This window comes from Hippocampus comes, unplaced genomic scaffold (genome assembly GCF_001891065.2).
Source record: "Hippocampus comes isolate QL1 unplaced genomic scaffold, H_comes_QL1_v1.1 scaffold43, whole genome shotgun sequence".
In the NCBI taxonomy this organism is placed as follows: Eukaryota; Metazoa; Chordata; class Actinopteri; order Syngnathiformes; family Syngnathidae; genus Hippocampus; species Hippocampus comes.
Genome location: NW_017805276.1, coordinates 1,308,463 through 1,320,757, shown reverse-complemented (window position 1 = coordinate 1,320,757; position 12,295 = coordinate 1,308,463). Strand labels below are relative to the sequence as shown.

At 43.4% G+C, this 12,295-nt stretch overlaps 1 protein-coding gene across 1 annotated transcript in view; it reads right to left on the bottom strand.

Annotated features, from left to right (window-relative positions):
* Positions 1-3,845: 3,845 nt before the first annotated feature.
* The window catches only part of LOC109516010 (AT-rich interactive domain-containing protein 1B-like), a 48,535-nt gene continuing 40,085 nt past the window's right edge, over positions 3,846-12,295 (bottom strand). The window contains exons 12-18 of the mRNA XM_019870162.1: positions 10,915-11,084; positions 9,847-9,979; positions 9,376-9,492; positions 9,210-9,285; positions 7,311-8,049; positions 7,040-7,170; positions 3,846-6,847 (exon numbers count right to left, since the gene is read on the bottom strand). Of these exons, the coding sequence (XP_019725721.1) occupies positions 5,087-6,847; positions 7,040-7,170; positions 7,311-8,049; positions 9,210-9,285; positions 9,376-9,492; positions 9,847-9,979; positions 10,915-11,084 (3,127 nt within the window). The 3' untranslated portion in view covers positions 3,846-5,086. The remainder of the gene's footprint in view (positions 6,848-7,039; positions 7,171-7,310; positions 8,050-9,209; positions 9,286-9,375; positions 9,493-9,846; positions 9,980-10,914; positions 11,085-12,295) is intronic.

Here is a 12,295-nt window from a genome sequence, read left to right as displayed (position 1 = left end):
TTCACCAATTACTCACACATCTACCTCCACTGGTGGTGAGAGGCAGCAAGACAGTTTACCTACAGGTTACCAAGCGCAGCATTCTCTTCGCGATCACATCCGCAGATTCAGAGTATGGTGACTCAGCTTCTCAGAGGCAAAGAAGTGGAGGAGGTTTTCTCCTGTTTGTCGTCTGCCTACGTGAAACACAAATGACAGGGGAACACTAAAATGAGTGGGTCTGTATTTGATATATATTTAACTATATATATTTAACTATATATGTGTGAGATACATATGTATGAAAAAAGTCACAAAACTTTTTTTCCGACGTACCAAATGGCCTGCGGGTCAACTGTTGGAGACTTCCGTGTTAAATAATAGTCCAACTAGTCATCGGAGGGCAAAATGTTTATGGATATTTTGACTTTGGAGAATTTGTCCAAATTTTGTGACATTTTGCCTCTCTCTATTTTGCATAGTGGCTCCTTGTTACTCAGCTGACCTCAGGAGAAAAGCAGGCTACACCTTAAACATGGTTGCCTGTCAATTGCATCACCCATATAGAAAAAATAGCCATCCACACCCATGGAAAATGTACATTCTGAAATCACTCAGAGGCATGGTTTAGGAATGAGGGTGGAAGCCACATAGAGAGATTCCAATGTCGATTCAAACGCCGATCTCTTGAATGAGAACAAGACATGCGAAGCACTATGGCGTTGTGCCAGCAGATTTCAAAATCTTCATTTAATTATACAGGTCATAGGTCTCATTATGAACTGAATAATACGGCCTCATTTGTGTACACGTATTCACCTTCTATATCTGCACGACATGAAGTAAAAGTACACTCGGGAATACTGTAATTAGTTTTATGCAGTCAGCTTGTTTTTTATAATTCTTCCCACGTGATAATACCTGTTCTGCAGCTCTGGTTTCCTTCTTTAAAACACAGTCTGTGAGGCACTTAATGGGTGTTGTCATCCTTAGAAATGCCGTTATTAAAACCATCCTAGGATTGACAAAGGGCAGGGCAGATGAATTCCATCAAAAACAGAAAACACAGCCATACAGATCAACTGAAGGAAATAATCTAGCACAATTACAAAGTGCCGTTAGAGTGTCGCGAGGAGTTGTATGATGGATTATGAATCTTATTATGAACCACCGCATGCAGCATATGATGTGATATCCTACCATAACAGATTATCTTGAGGGTGCTACTACTAGAAACGAATTATGCAAATACAGGAACTGTATCAAACATGCTTTCTTTATAAATATAGCGATAATCGTTGTCAGGAAGATTACTGAATTCTTGTAGGATTTATTTTCCAACATCACACCGAGATGTGTTTTTCACCTTTCGGTTATTTGGTTAGAAGAGATAGCAGTGTGATATCTGTGGTTCATGATCGTGACCCTCAAGCATGCAGGCAAGATTTACAGTTTTAATCCTGGCAGCGGACGAGCTTTTCTGTCAGCCACAAGGGTTGGCCAGGGTTCCTTGATGCAAAAATGACTCACTGGGTTTCTTTCTTGAACTGTTAGAAAGCTGAATTGGATCTTTGTCATAAAACAGCACTGCACATGAATAGCTGGGGGCATGAACATTTACGCTGATACAAAACAGAAATGTCATTAAAGTGTCATTCAGTGCTGGATCAAGCTCATAAAAAGAAAGGGAGTGGCAAGTTTTACCACAACTTTTCATTTCTTGACTGTATTCTATGCCCCACACCCATTTTATCTTCTTGTACGAGTTGGATGATAATGTCCATCCATCCATCCATCCATCCATTTTCTGATCCAATTTATCCTCACGAGGGTCGCGGCTGGAGCCTAGCCGAGCTGTCCTCGGGCAGTTGGTGGGGGGTGGGGGGGGCACCTTGAACTGGTTGCCAGCTAATTGCAGGGATGATCATGTGATAATACAAAACTGTCGTAAATAGGTAAGGGGAGAGCTGAAGTGTTTCTTAAGAGATTTTGAAATTTTAATTACCCTGAAGAAATGACTGCGTTAAGCAGCTCTATTAAGATAAGACTGTATCTTGCAGAGCTGTCAAATCTAGGTCCAGAAAGTAAAAACACTGCCATAGTTTGACTGTGGCCACGGGCGTCTTTGCTCAAACAGTCCCTTAACTGCCTGCTGCAGGGTTTTTACTTTCTGGACCTGGATTTGACATCTTTGTATAGTGTTGTAGAATATTTTTTAGTTTTATTTTCAAATTTACATACAATGTAGTCGAGGAACCTGAGGGCATGCTGTGTGACATTACCCTTCTGATCTCAGGAGGCAAGGCAGGATGAGATTAATGCCCAGGCTGAAGCCACTGAGGGCATGCTGTGTGACATTACCCTTCTGATCTGAGTAGGCTAGGCAGGATGAGATTAATGCCAGTCTGAAGCCGATCGGGTTTTGTATACAGTTGATATAACAAGTCTACAAGCAATTGTTTAAATGTCAGATTTTGGAGAGATAAAAAAGTGATACTTTTAAATCATTTGAAACCATTTTTCCATCATGTCACCGATAACCTGTACATCCATTTTTTTTCAATATCTCTTCAAGAGGCAATGTCAAAAAAAAACAACAACTGAGATAATGTGGTTGCACATGGGCACACCCTCTTCTAAGTGGGATGTGGCACGTTCAGAAATAACCACTCACATTCAAACTCATGTTAATTATGAGTCAGCTCACATTAGCCACAACTTAAAGTGCATTTGATTAACCGCAAATACATTTCAGCCGTTCTAGTAGGCCTTAACTGACATTTTGTTCCCTGTCTATCAGACTGAAGGTTTTATGCTGACTGAAATGTCAATGTCAACTTTCATAATTTCTTCTATGGGCGGCACGGTAGTGAGTGGTTCGTACGCCGGCCTCACAGTGCAGAGGTCCAAGGTTCGATTCCGGCTCCGGCCTTCCTGTGTAGCGTTTGCATGTTCTCCCCGTGCCTGCGTGGGTTTTCTCCGGGTTCTTCCTCCACATTCCAAAAACATTTTATTGCGCTACTGTACAACAAAGAATAAGTAAACAGTATTCAGTGTAAAAAAAAAAAAAAAAAGAATATATGATAGGCCTAATTGAAAACAATTAATTTACATAAGAAAGTAAAATTTACACACACACGACCAACACGTCCAATTAACGGATTTTGTACTCAAGTAAAAGCAATAGTTTCAAAACTACTTAAAATATAAAGGTAACAGGAGGAAAAAAAATCCCTAATAAGACAAAAGCTTAAGATGCATCACAGAGGCCTTCTGTGCGGATTTTGTACTCAAGTAAAAGCAATAGTTTCAAAAGTACTTAAAATATAAAGGTAACAGGACGAAAAAAAATCCCTAAAGACAAAAGCTTAAGATGCACCGCAGAGGCCTTCTGTGTACTACCGCTCCTTCCCCAGAACAATGACTACACTAAAATGTTAGGGTGAAGGCTCTGTGTTTCAGCTGCATATATGCCCATTGAAGATGACCACATTTTGAACAACTCTTACAGGTACGGCCAAACCAATAAGGCGTTGCCATGGTAGTGTTTCTACTTCTCATCCAACCACAATCAAAATCACTCGGCCCTTGTGCGCTTTATCCGGATAGGCTTGTTTTTAAAAGTGGTTTTGAAAAATGCAAAAACACAAAATAGTGCAAGTTTTTTTTTTTTACGTGTAAGGAGTAGAAAGTACATATACAAAAAAGATGATTCTGATATTTCATGGAAATTTAATGAACGGAGAAGTGTGCTGAAAAACAAACACTCCAAGGAAAGATAGATACCACTTCACACCTCTGGAGACAGCTAATGTTTTCTCGGCCTGTAGATTGTCGGAACATAATGCGATATCTGTGATGCTTGGTGATGTTCATCGTACATTTATTTGTGACATGTGCAGCACAGAGTATAAATGTATATACCGGATAAAAGAGACATACTGTAGGCATATGAAAAAAGGCCAATTTTACAATGAGCATTTTTAACCATCTTGTAGGTAACATATTTCTTTTTATAGAGCATTCCAAAATATGCCCACTAATGTGAATGGAGGACGTTACCAAAAAGAAATGTGTTCGGTACTCTTAATATAACCTCGACTATGTATCCTCTCACCCTGGCACTTTTCATGTTTGATTACCAAAGCGATTGTTTTCTCAGCTATAATACAATGCATACAGGCTTTTATCATTATTCTTCTTATTCTTTTTTTTTTTTTACATTGAAACATTGGTTACCATGTTCGAATATCAGACCCCATTAACAAAATACTCATAGTAACAATAACAAATGTTGAACAACAATAAAAGCGTTTGTTCATCGTCCCAGTTCTTGCTATGCTTGATTGAGATGGAAGGAACCATGTGCCTCCGTCGTACAGTTTGTATACAGTGATGAAACAATACAGACAAGATGTAACGAGCATAGATGAGACAAAAGTTCGAAAGTCGTTGAGGCAATGATTAATAAATTAGACGTTTCTCTTTTTTTTTTTTTTTGACAGGTGCACTTCTCTCAAGCTGATTAGTGGGTGCAAGCTGCCTCCTTGTGGCCTAAAATACACACTGCAGGTGTGTTTTTATCATCAGGTTCATAGAAGGGACCACTTGTTCTAGTCCTATTGCACAAGTTCTCTTCCAGCGACCGAGACATAAAGATCTCAAATCAGTCAGTGTGTTATTTTTCCCACAAGGGCTGATAAAAAGTTCAAACTCCTGTACAGTGTCACATTTTTAAATAAATACTCTCCATTAACAAAACGTAGATGAGCATATTTTAACTTTTATAAAACCGAAAAGAAACTCTTCGATGAAAGTCAGCACCAAAATCTGGTGATAGCTTTGGGTGAAAAAAGTAAACAAATGTCAAACGTAATTAGCAATGACCAACACCAGCAGGTATTAAATATTTATATTAAAATGAAACCAACCCCACAACAGGGCTGAGAGGGCATACGGTACATAGATATTCTGTTTTAAGTGGAATAATTAAAAAAACAAACAAAAAAAAAACACGTTTTATCAGTTTGATGAATAAAAATAGCAAAACAAGTGAAACAGTCTGTCCACCTTAATGTCTGCCAACAAAGTCTTGCCTCTGCTCCTGTCATAATTTCCCGAGGTGAAAGAGAACCTGGCAAATAATCGCCACTACTCCAGCGTTCAATACGGAAGAAATGGAAATGTCTAACAATCTGCTTTCGTAGAGCACAAATTCAGTTTTGTTCTCCTCCACTTTGGCCATGGCCAACAGGCCTTTCGCTGCTCTACACAACATGCTCACACTCGGTGGATCCATGTGCGGGTGTCCCATGTGCAATAAGCTGTGAGGGTTATGCTGGTACTGGGCCATGCTGACGCCATCCTCTAAAAAGGAGACCAAATTACCGACGCTGCCTTTCTGCATGGCTATGACACGTGCCGCGGTTGGGTCTCCCTGTGCCAGGTGGGAGGTGATGGCCACTGCCATCTCCCTGTACACTTGGGCCTTTCTCTGACCGACGTAGCGGACCAGTACTGTGAAGAGCTTCTCTTGTCGACTGAAAGGAGGCGTGGCAAGGAGGAGGTCCACGTTACCTTCCTGGATGCTCAGCTTGCAAAGGCACTCCAGAACCAGCCTCTGAGGGGTGAGTTGGGAGTAGGCCACCGACGAAGGGAAGGGGTCCTGGGCTTCGGCCGAAGGGCACACCATCCAGTGGAGGAGGCCGTCCAAGATGGGAAAGCAGATGGTATCGGCGTAAGTGGAGAGATCCAGCTGGCCTGCGATATTAGCCAGGGTGACCATTGCATTCTCCCTGAGCTGACTCAGACACTCCCACCACCACTCGTATTTACTGCTGGACAGCCCCTTGTCCTGCTGATCATCTCTTTGATAGCTGGGGGACGACCTGGTCCTCTCAGGGTGCTGATGGTGCAGCAAGAGGAGCTTGCCCAGAAGAAGAACCAGAGCGGGATGTCTCGACATATCCGAGTCGTTCCCCGGGATGAAGGACAAGCCGCGGACGATGTTGGAGATGCAGAGGCAGCGTTTGGCTAACGAGTCCTGCCAGGCGGAGCTTGTGGACAGCGGGGTTTCATCCAGGCATCGTGGTTCATCCTCCAGCAAGGTGATGTGGTCCTGCTCACCATCCGGATGCACCCGGAAAGGGTAGGACGGCAGCGAGCGAGCGGGGTGGGCGTTTGAAAGGGCGTCGACGCGCGCGCACAGGACGTCATCAATGGTAGCCGTGATACGTTTCCTCGGTTCCTCCTCTTCGTCGACCTCCCTGCTTTCTTTGAGCATCTTGTCCTGCGCTCTGTTGGGTGGCTCACGGCGGGGCTCAAAGTAGGTCTGAATGTGAGCCGTGGTGTCGCCTCCACCAGCTTGCCAGTGGAGCAGCCCACTCGTGAACTCGACAAGGTCTTCTGTCATGTCTTCACTCAGGTCGTCTTTGTGAACAATGGTGATGGGGAACTTATCATATTTGCTAGCTTGTTTGGGTTTTGGTTCTATTTCCATTGCAGGCAGCTCAACATCATGCTCACTTTTCCCCTCTGCTTTCGTGTCTTTGTCTCCATCTTTTTGTACACACTGATCTGGTTTATTGATCCCATCAGCTGAAAGGGGCTCTCCAGTAACAGCAAGATATTCCTTCATAGTGTTTCCTGGTAGTTCCTCCGGCACTACAAGAGCTGGGATCGATTCAGATGTAGCTTGTACCGCGGGTTTGATTTCACTGTCCAAGATAGTTTTTTCTTTCTGGTCGCAGTTGAGGTCCGACAAGCTTTCCTTTGTCACCGTCCCTACTTCAAACTCTTGCAGGATTCCAAAGATCTCAATCAGGCACCGGCGGAAGTACTCGACGATGAGCTCCAGGAAGCCAGGCAACTATACAGACAGAAAATGAAAACGTCAATTGTGAGCAGGAATCTGTGAAAATCAACAAAAACATTAAAGATGTTTGTTTTTGTTTTGTTTGAGTGTTCGAACAACATGCTCTCCATTTGTGGCTTCTGATATGTTTCAAATTTGATTTGAGGAGGAGGACATCCGTGAAGTGTTGTTAAGAGATTGCTTTACCTGGGAGAGATTAAACGAAGCAACGGTACTGTCATCATAAAGCAGAATGTTGATGGTATCAAGCGCCCATGTGCTCTCTGCTAGGAGGCCAGATTTCAGCGACATCATCACACGCCAGGCCTCGGGCATTCCTGAGATGACAACCACAGGGGAAAAATTGTCGTTGGAACAGTAGTTGGTTTGCAAATGTTGGTTAACACCGTCAGACAGAAACTAGGGATGGACAAGATAATCAATTCATTCAATGTTTCGAACGAATGATGTGCGTCACCTGTGTCCTTGGAGGTAAGCTTGCGTCGAGGCCTGAGAATTGGCATGGTGCCCTCCACGGATCCCGGTGGGTTGTTGAGGTCCCTTCTCAGGTTGTGAGGGAACTGACTCAGAGGTCCACATCCCTGAGAGCCCATCATGGACATCCCAGGCTTTGACATCTTCATGGCTGACAGGAAAGCGGCTTTGCTGGGTGACGCGCGAGAGTCCAAGGCGCGTTGGAAAGATCCCGGACTGGGAGCTCTGGGCAGGTGGTTTGCCATGGATTGTGAGTTGGAATAAGCGGATGGCGGGTGGCGGGATGAAAATGGAGGCATACCGCCTGATGATGTCATGTAAGGAGACTGCCGATGCCATTGATCCTGCCCCGGTCGCCCATCCATGTCATCTCTGCCAATTGAGCCGTAAGGGGGCATTTGGGATGGGTGTCCTTGTCGATTGGGATAGGGATAACCGAGGTCTGTCCTGGATGGCCACATGTTGGGACCATCGGCGGTGTGGTTCGGAGGAGGCCCCCCGCCCATTATTCCATGCTGGCTTGGCACTGAAGAACCCATACGATCGCGGGGGTAAGGGTAAGGGAACTGCCCTTGGATGGGTCGGTGATCTGGGCCTGAATAGCCCCCGCCGTAGTGATTATACATCTCTGCCTGCTGGTTGGAGTAGTGCATTCCGTACATCTCACTCTCATGCCTCTTGGGTGGAGGACCATACATACCGTCCATGGATCGTTTGTAGCCCTGCTTGAGCAAAGGTGGGTGTGAGTGAGCAATACACTTTCAACGCACAACCATTTGTAATCATGTATGTCATTTCTTTGTGACCAACTTCACAATTAACATTGTGCGTATACATACATACAGTACATATGTACGGTGTATAGAGCAGTGTTTTTCAAACTTTTTTGAGCCAAGGCACACTTCTTTCATTGTTAAAATCTCGCGGCACACCACAAGCTAAAAAGGTGAAAAAAAAATGCTAATTTGAATAATGAATGTGTTATACAAAAGGTGAAAAAAAATGCTAATTTGAATCATGAACGTGTTATACAGAATTGTTACTCTAACCGTTTTTAACGTTGAAGAATGACGTTATAACAGCTTGAATTGGAATCAAATGAATACAAAGAAAAAAGTATTTTCTCATCTTTCATATTTGTTGTTTCATCGTCGTCCTGCATTCATGCGTCACAAATTTGCTTGCCTCTCGTCTAAACACAAGGCAATTGGCTAGCTGTTGCTGCTCTCTAGCGGTATGAGATGGTACTACATGATTACTTTCTGGGCGATAGACTGCACAGGCATACAAATTGGATATTTTCCCGCGGCACACCCGACAATGTTGGTGTGCCGCGGCACACGGGTTGAAAAACACTGCTATCGAGTATATTGGGGCTGCAACGATTATTTTAATCATTGATTAATCTGTTGACTATTTTATCAATCGAATAGGACAACAACCAAATCAAGTTTTTCCATCCCTTTCTTCAAATACGACGTTATTTTAAAGTGACAGCATAAAAACGGACCAACGTTATGAACTAAGATGGAGTGGTTGGGTCTATTACATGTCAGAAAAAAACAGCATGCATGCCTCGGTGCTTGATTGTATATACCCGTGGCCACGGAAGTGATTGTAACACCTTATTCTGATTATTTGAATGGGTGAGTGAATACTTTTGGTCATACTGTGTATGTAAATGTTCAGAATATGATTGCGGAAAACTGAAAACTGCAGCCCAAATCCAAAGGCAAAACGTTGTCGGGGTGTGGTTTCCTATTGAGTTACTTGAAACAAAAGTATCACGTTCATAAAATCATTTTGAAGCAAAAAGGCTTCTGTAATTACCGGTACACTTTTTCATTATAGATGAAAGTTAATAGATATTGAGGCATCTCACCTGTTGCTGTTGGTACATCCCAGAAGGATGCATCCCATACGGCATGCCAGGATACTGCGGACTGTAGCCATCATGTCTTCAATAGAAAACAATTGGCAATGACTTTCTATACTGTGACAAAAACCCAACATATGGCAAAACTATGACATCACACCCAGGTTCTGACCTCTGCTGTGAAGCATATCGGCTGGAAGAATACATGTTACCCTCACTGTGAGGTGCCATGCTGTTCTGACTGCCAGGTGGACCCAAGCCCCCCTCCATCTCCATCAAGTGGTCCGGTCTGGCGAGTAAACAACAGTTAAGGTTTTCATGCCTCTACCGACAAACAGTGGAACCTCTAAAGTCGAGGGGAACCTGAGGTCATACAACCTTGGAATATGAAAAGAATTTTCAGGGATGAGATGCCATGTCCATTACAATTCATCATTTACATTTACATGAACACTTAATGCTTTTTACTCTTTGATTTGTTATCCCGGGAAGAGAGGAATTCACATTCCATTCTCCCCTATGAGAAAAACTGTGTCAACCGGACTTACAATTTAGAGATTCCACTGTCGATCCGCACAAAGACTTCGCATGACAGAGAGATATTACAGGTTCATGTACATCTTGGTCTGTCTCTAATGCTCACCTCCTGTCATAGCCTGGTCCGTATGGATACTGCGAGCGTTGACTTATATTAAGGGCTGCTGGGGGCCGTCCGTACACGTCCTGCACGCCTCCAGGCGGCATCTGGCCAGGCATGTAGGGATCTGCTCCTGCCACTGAGGGGGAACAAAATCAAGAGGTAAACATATGGTTATGGGTATGTCACATCTACAAATTCCGACGTATTTATAGAAATGTAGATTCTGCGAGTAAAACAATATTTATTTTGACATATATTTCGAGGAAATAAATATGTCATATGGCCTAAAATGCGTTTTACAATTGAGTCGTGACGCCCGCACGCCAGCAGATGGCAGCATTCCCTAATAAATATTCACCAGTTTCTCAATTTGCTCATTGGTCGGGACTGTTTTTGGCATTCGACACCCAGCGATTAGCTTTTGTCCCCCAGCGTGTTCTTCCTCTGAACTCTTCAAACTCTGACCTCTACCTACAGGGACTATTACATACTATCTTATGTTCTCTAAATAATCTAAACACACCCTTTTTATTTTGCCTTGACGTTGTAAATTTTGTGTAAAAAAACAAAACAAAAAAATAACAAAAAATGTTACTGCTGCTACACTAACTGATCCACGGATCCATTGACAATAGCATCAATCTGATTCTGTTATTCGGTAGGTCTGTCAAGTCCAACTATTCATGTTCTATGTTGTCCGCATTGGGGTCGCAGGTGAGCTAGGAGCCAAGTCCAGCTGAATCCAGAAGGTCCGATCCGTGAGGCAGATAAGCACTACTGTCTCATGTATGCACCTAACATCCATCAAAATATTAGCATTCATTCAAACGCCATTCCTCCTTAGGTTTCGGAAGGTGCATTTCAATTGCGCCACTGATGTAATTTGTGAAGGTGTGTGTGTGATAACCTGAATTGAACTGATTGGAATGATTTTATTATTTATTTATTTTTTTTTGGTATCATGTGCGCAATGTAGTTTTGTCTCGTTAGCAGCAATACAAGCTTCTGATCCAATTTTTCAACAAAGAACAACGTCTGTATTGCGATGTGCTTTGCGTTGGCCTCACTCACTCTTCCTCATGCCGGCAAAGGGGTCCTTGGCATCGTATTGCATCCTCATCATCATGTCAGGCATGCCGAGGCCTTGCTGGTATGAAGCAGAGGGTGGCAGAGAGGCAGCCCGCTTCTGGAAAGCTGGGTCACTGACTTCTGAGAAGGGATCCTGCACACTCACGCTGCTCCTGGAAAGGGAAGGGATTTAGGAATAGAGGCACAACAAGGAGAGGAGTAAAGTGGGAGCAGGAACTGTGGATGGAATGTGTACCATTGCATGGAATATAATTTTTTATCATTTGTATGCCAGCCTGTACACATTGTATTTTGTTATTTACTCACCCCCAAATTATATTGGGTCATCTTAATATTTTTGCATTGAGCTGACAAAATACACATTGGGCTAGATTTTTCTGAATGGCATAAATCTGGCGCAGCGGGCTAGACTGGTGTTGTTCATTTCGTAAATAAATGTAGGCCAGCTGACTGTGGGCGGGTTGCACCATTGTCTTGACTGTTAACAGCCGAATTCACTGACCACCAATCTAAGCAGCTCCTTTCATTTCCTTGAAATGTGGCGCGCTCACAAGCCTCGCATGACGTGGTAACATGCAAGGTAACGGACTACCCGTAAATACAACCGCTGGCGACTTTATGTCGGTGGAGCTCGGTATCAGTCCGCCTGCGCCCCGGTCAAAATGAACCAGAACGGCAAGACACCAGCAGCCCATCCTGCGGCAAAACTTAGCTGTGGTCTGAGCAGGTGTAAATTTAGATTAACATTCTGCTCCTAAATTGTCACTCGGCCATGCTCATCTTCAAGGACACGTCCTCTGTTGTGCCACAAAGCATAGTTGGCGCAGATCGGTTTGCGGTGAGCCTCGCACTTGCACAAAAATCAGTATTCGCCGGCATTTGCGCTCCGCTGCAGAAGCGCTATCTAAGAAAAGAGAGGCCGATGTGTGGAACGACTCAACATCAAAAATAAGGTCAACATGTCATTTTATGGGAGCATTATGGACCCATAAATGCATACAATTGATCAATTACGCATTGTGATTACATAATTGCATAATTTATTGTATTATTTTCATTATTAGCGTGTAAAAACCACCTGCTGCCCATACTATAAAAACATTTATTTTATTGTTGGCATGAACGACTACACCTCTACCTACTAAAAAAGTCAAGGAGCACAGGAGGCGGTATGCCTTTTGCGAGACTAATATCCTCAAATGCAGTCAAGTGAAATACGAGCTTTACTTCATCTTCAAATCATAACTGATCAAGTGTACCGCAGGCTTCCTCACATCCGTCTCGTGTGACCTTTAGGTCTGTAAATCACCTCCTCCTTCCTTTCATGAGATACGCATCAATTTGGAAGTGTCAAAAGGTATTT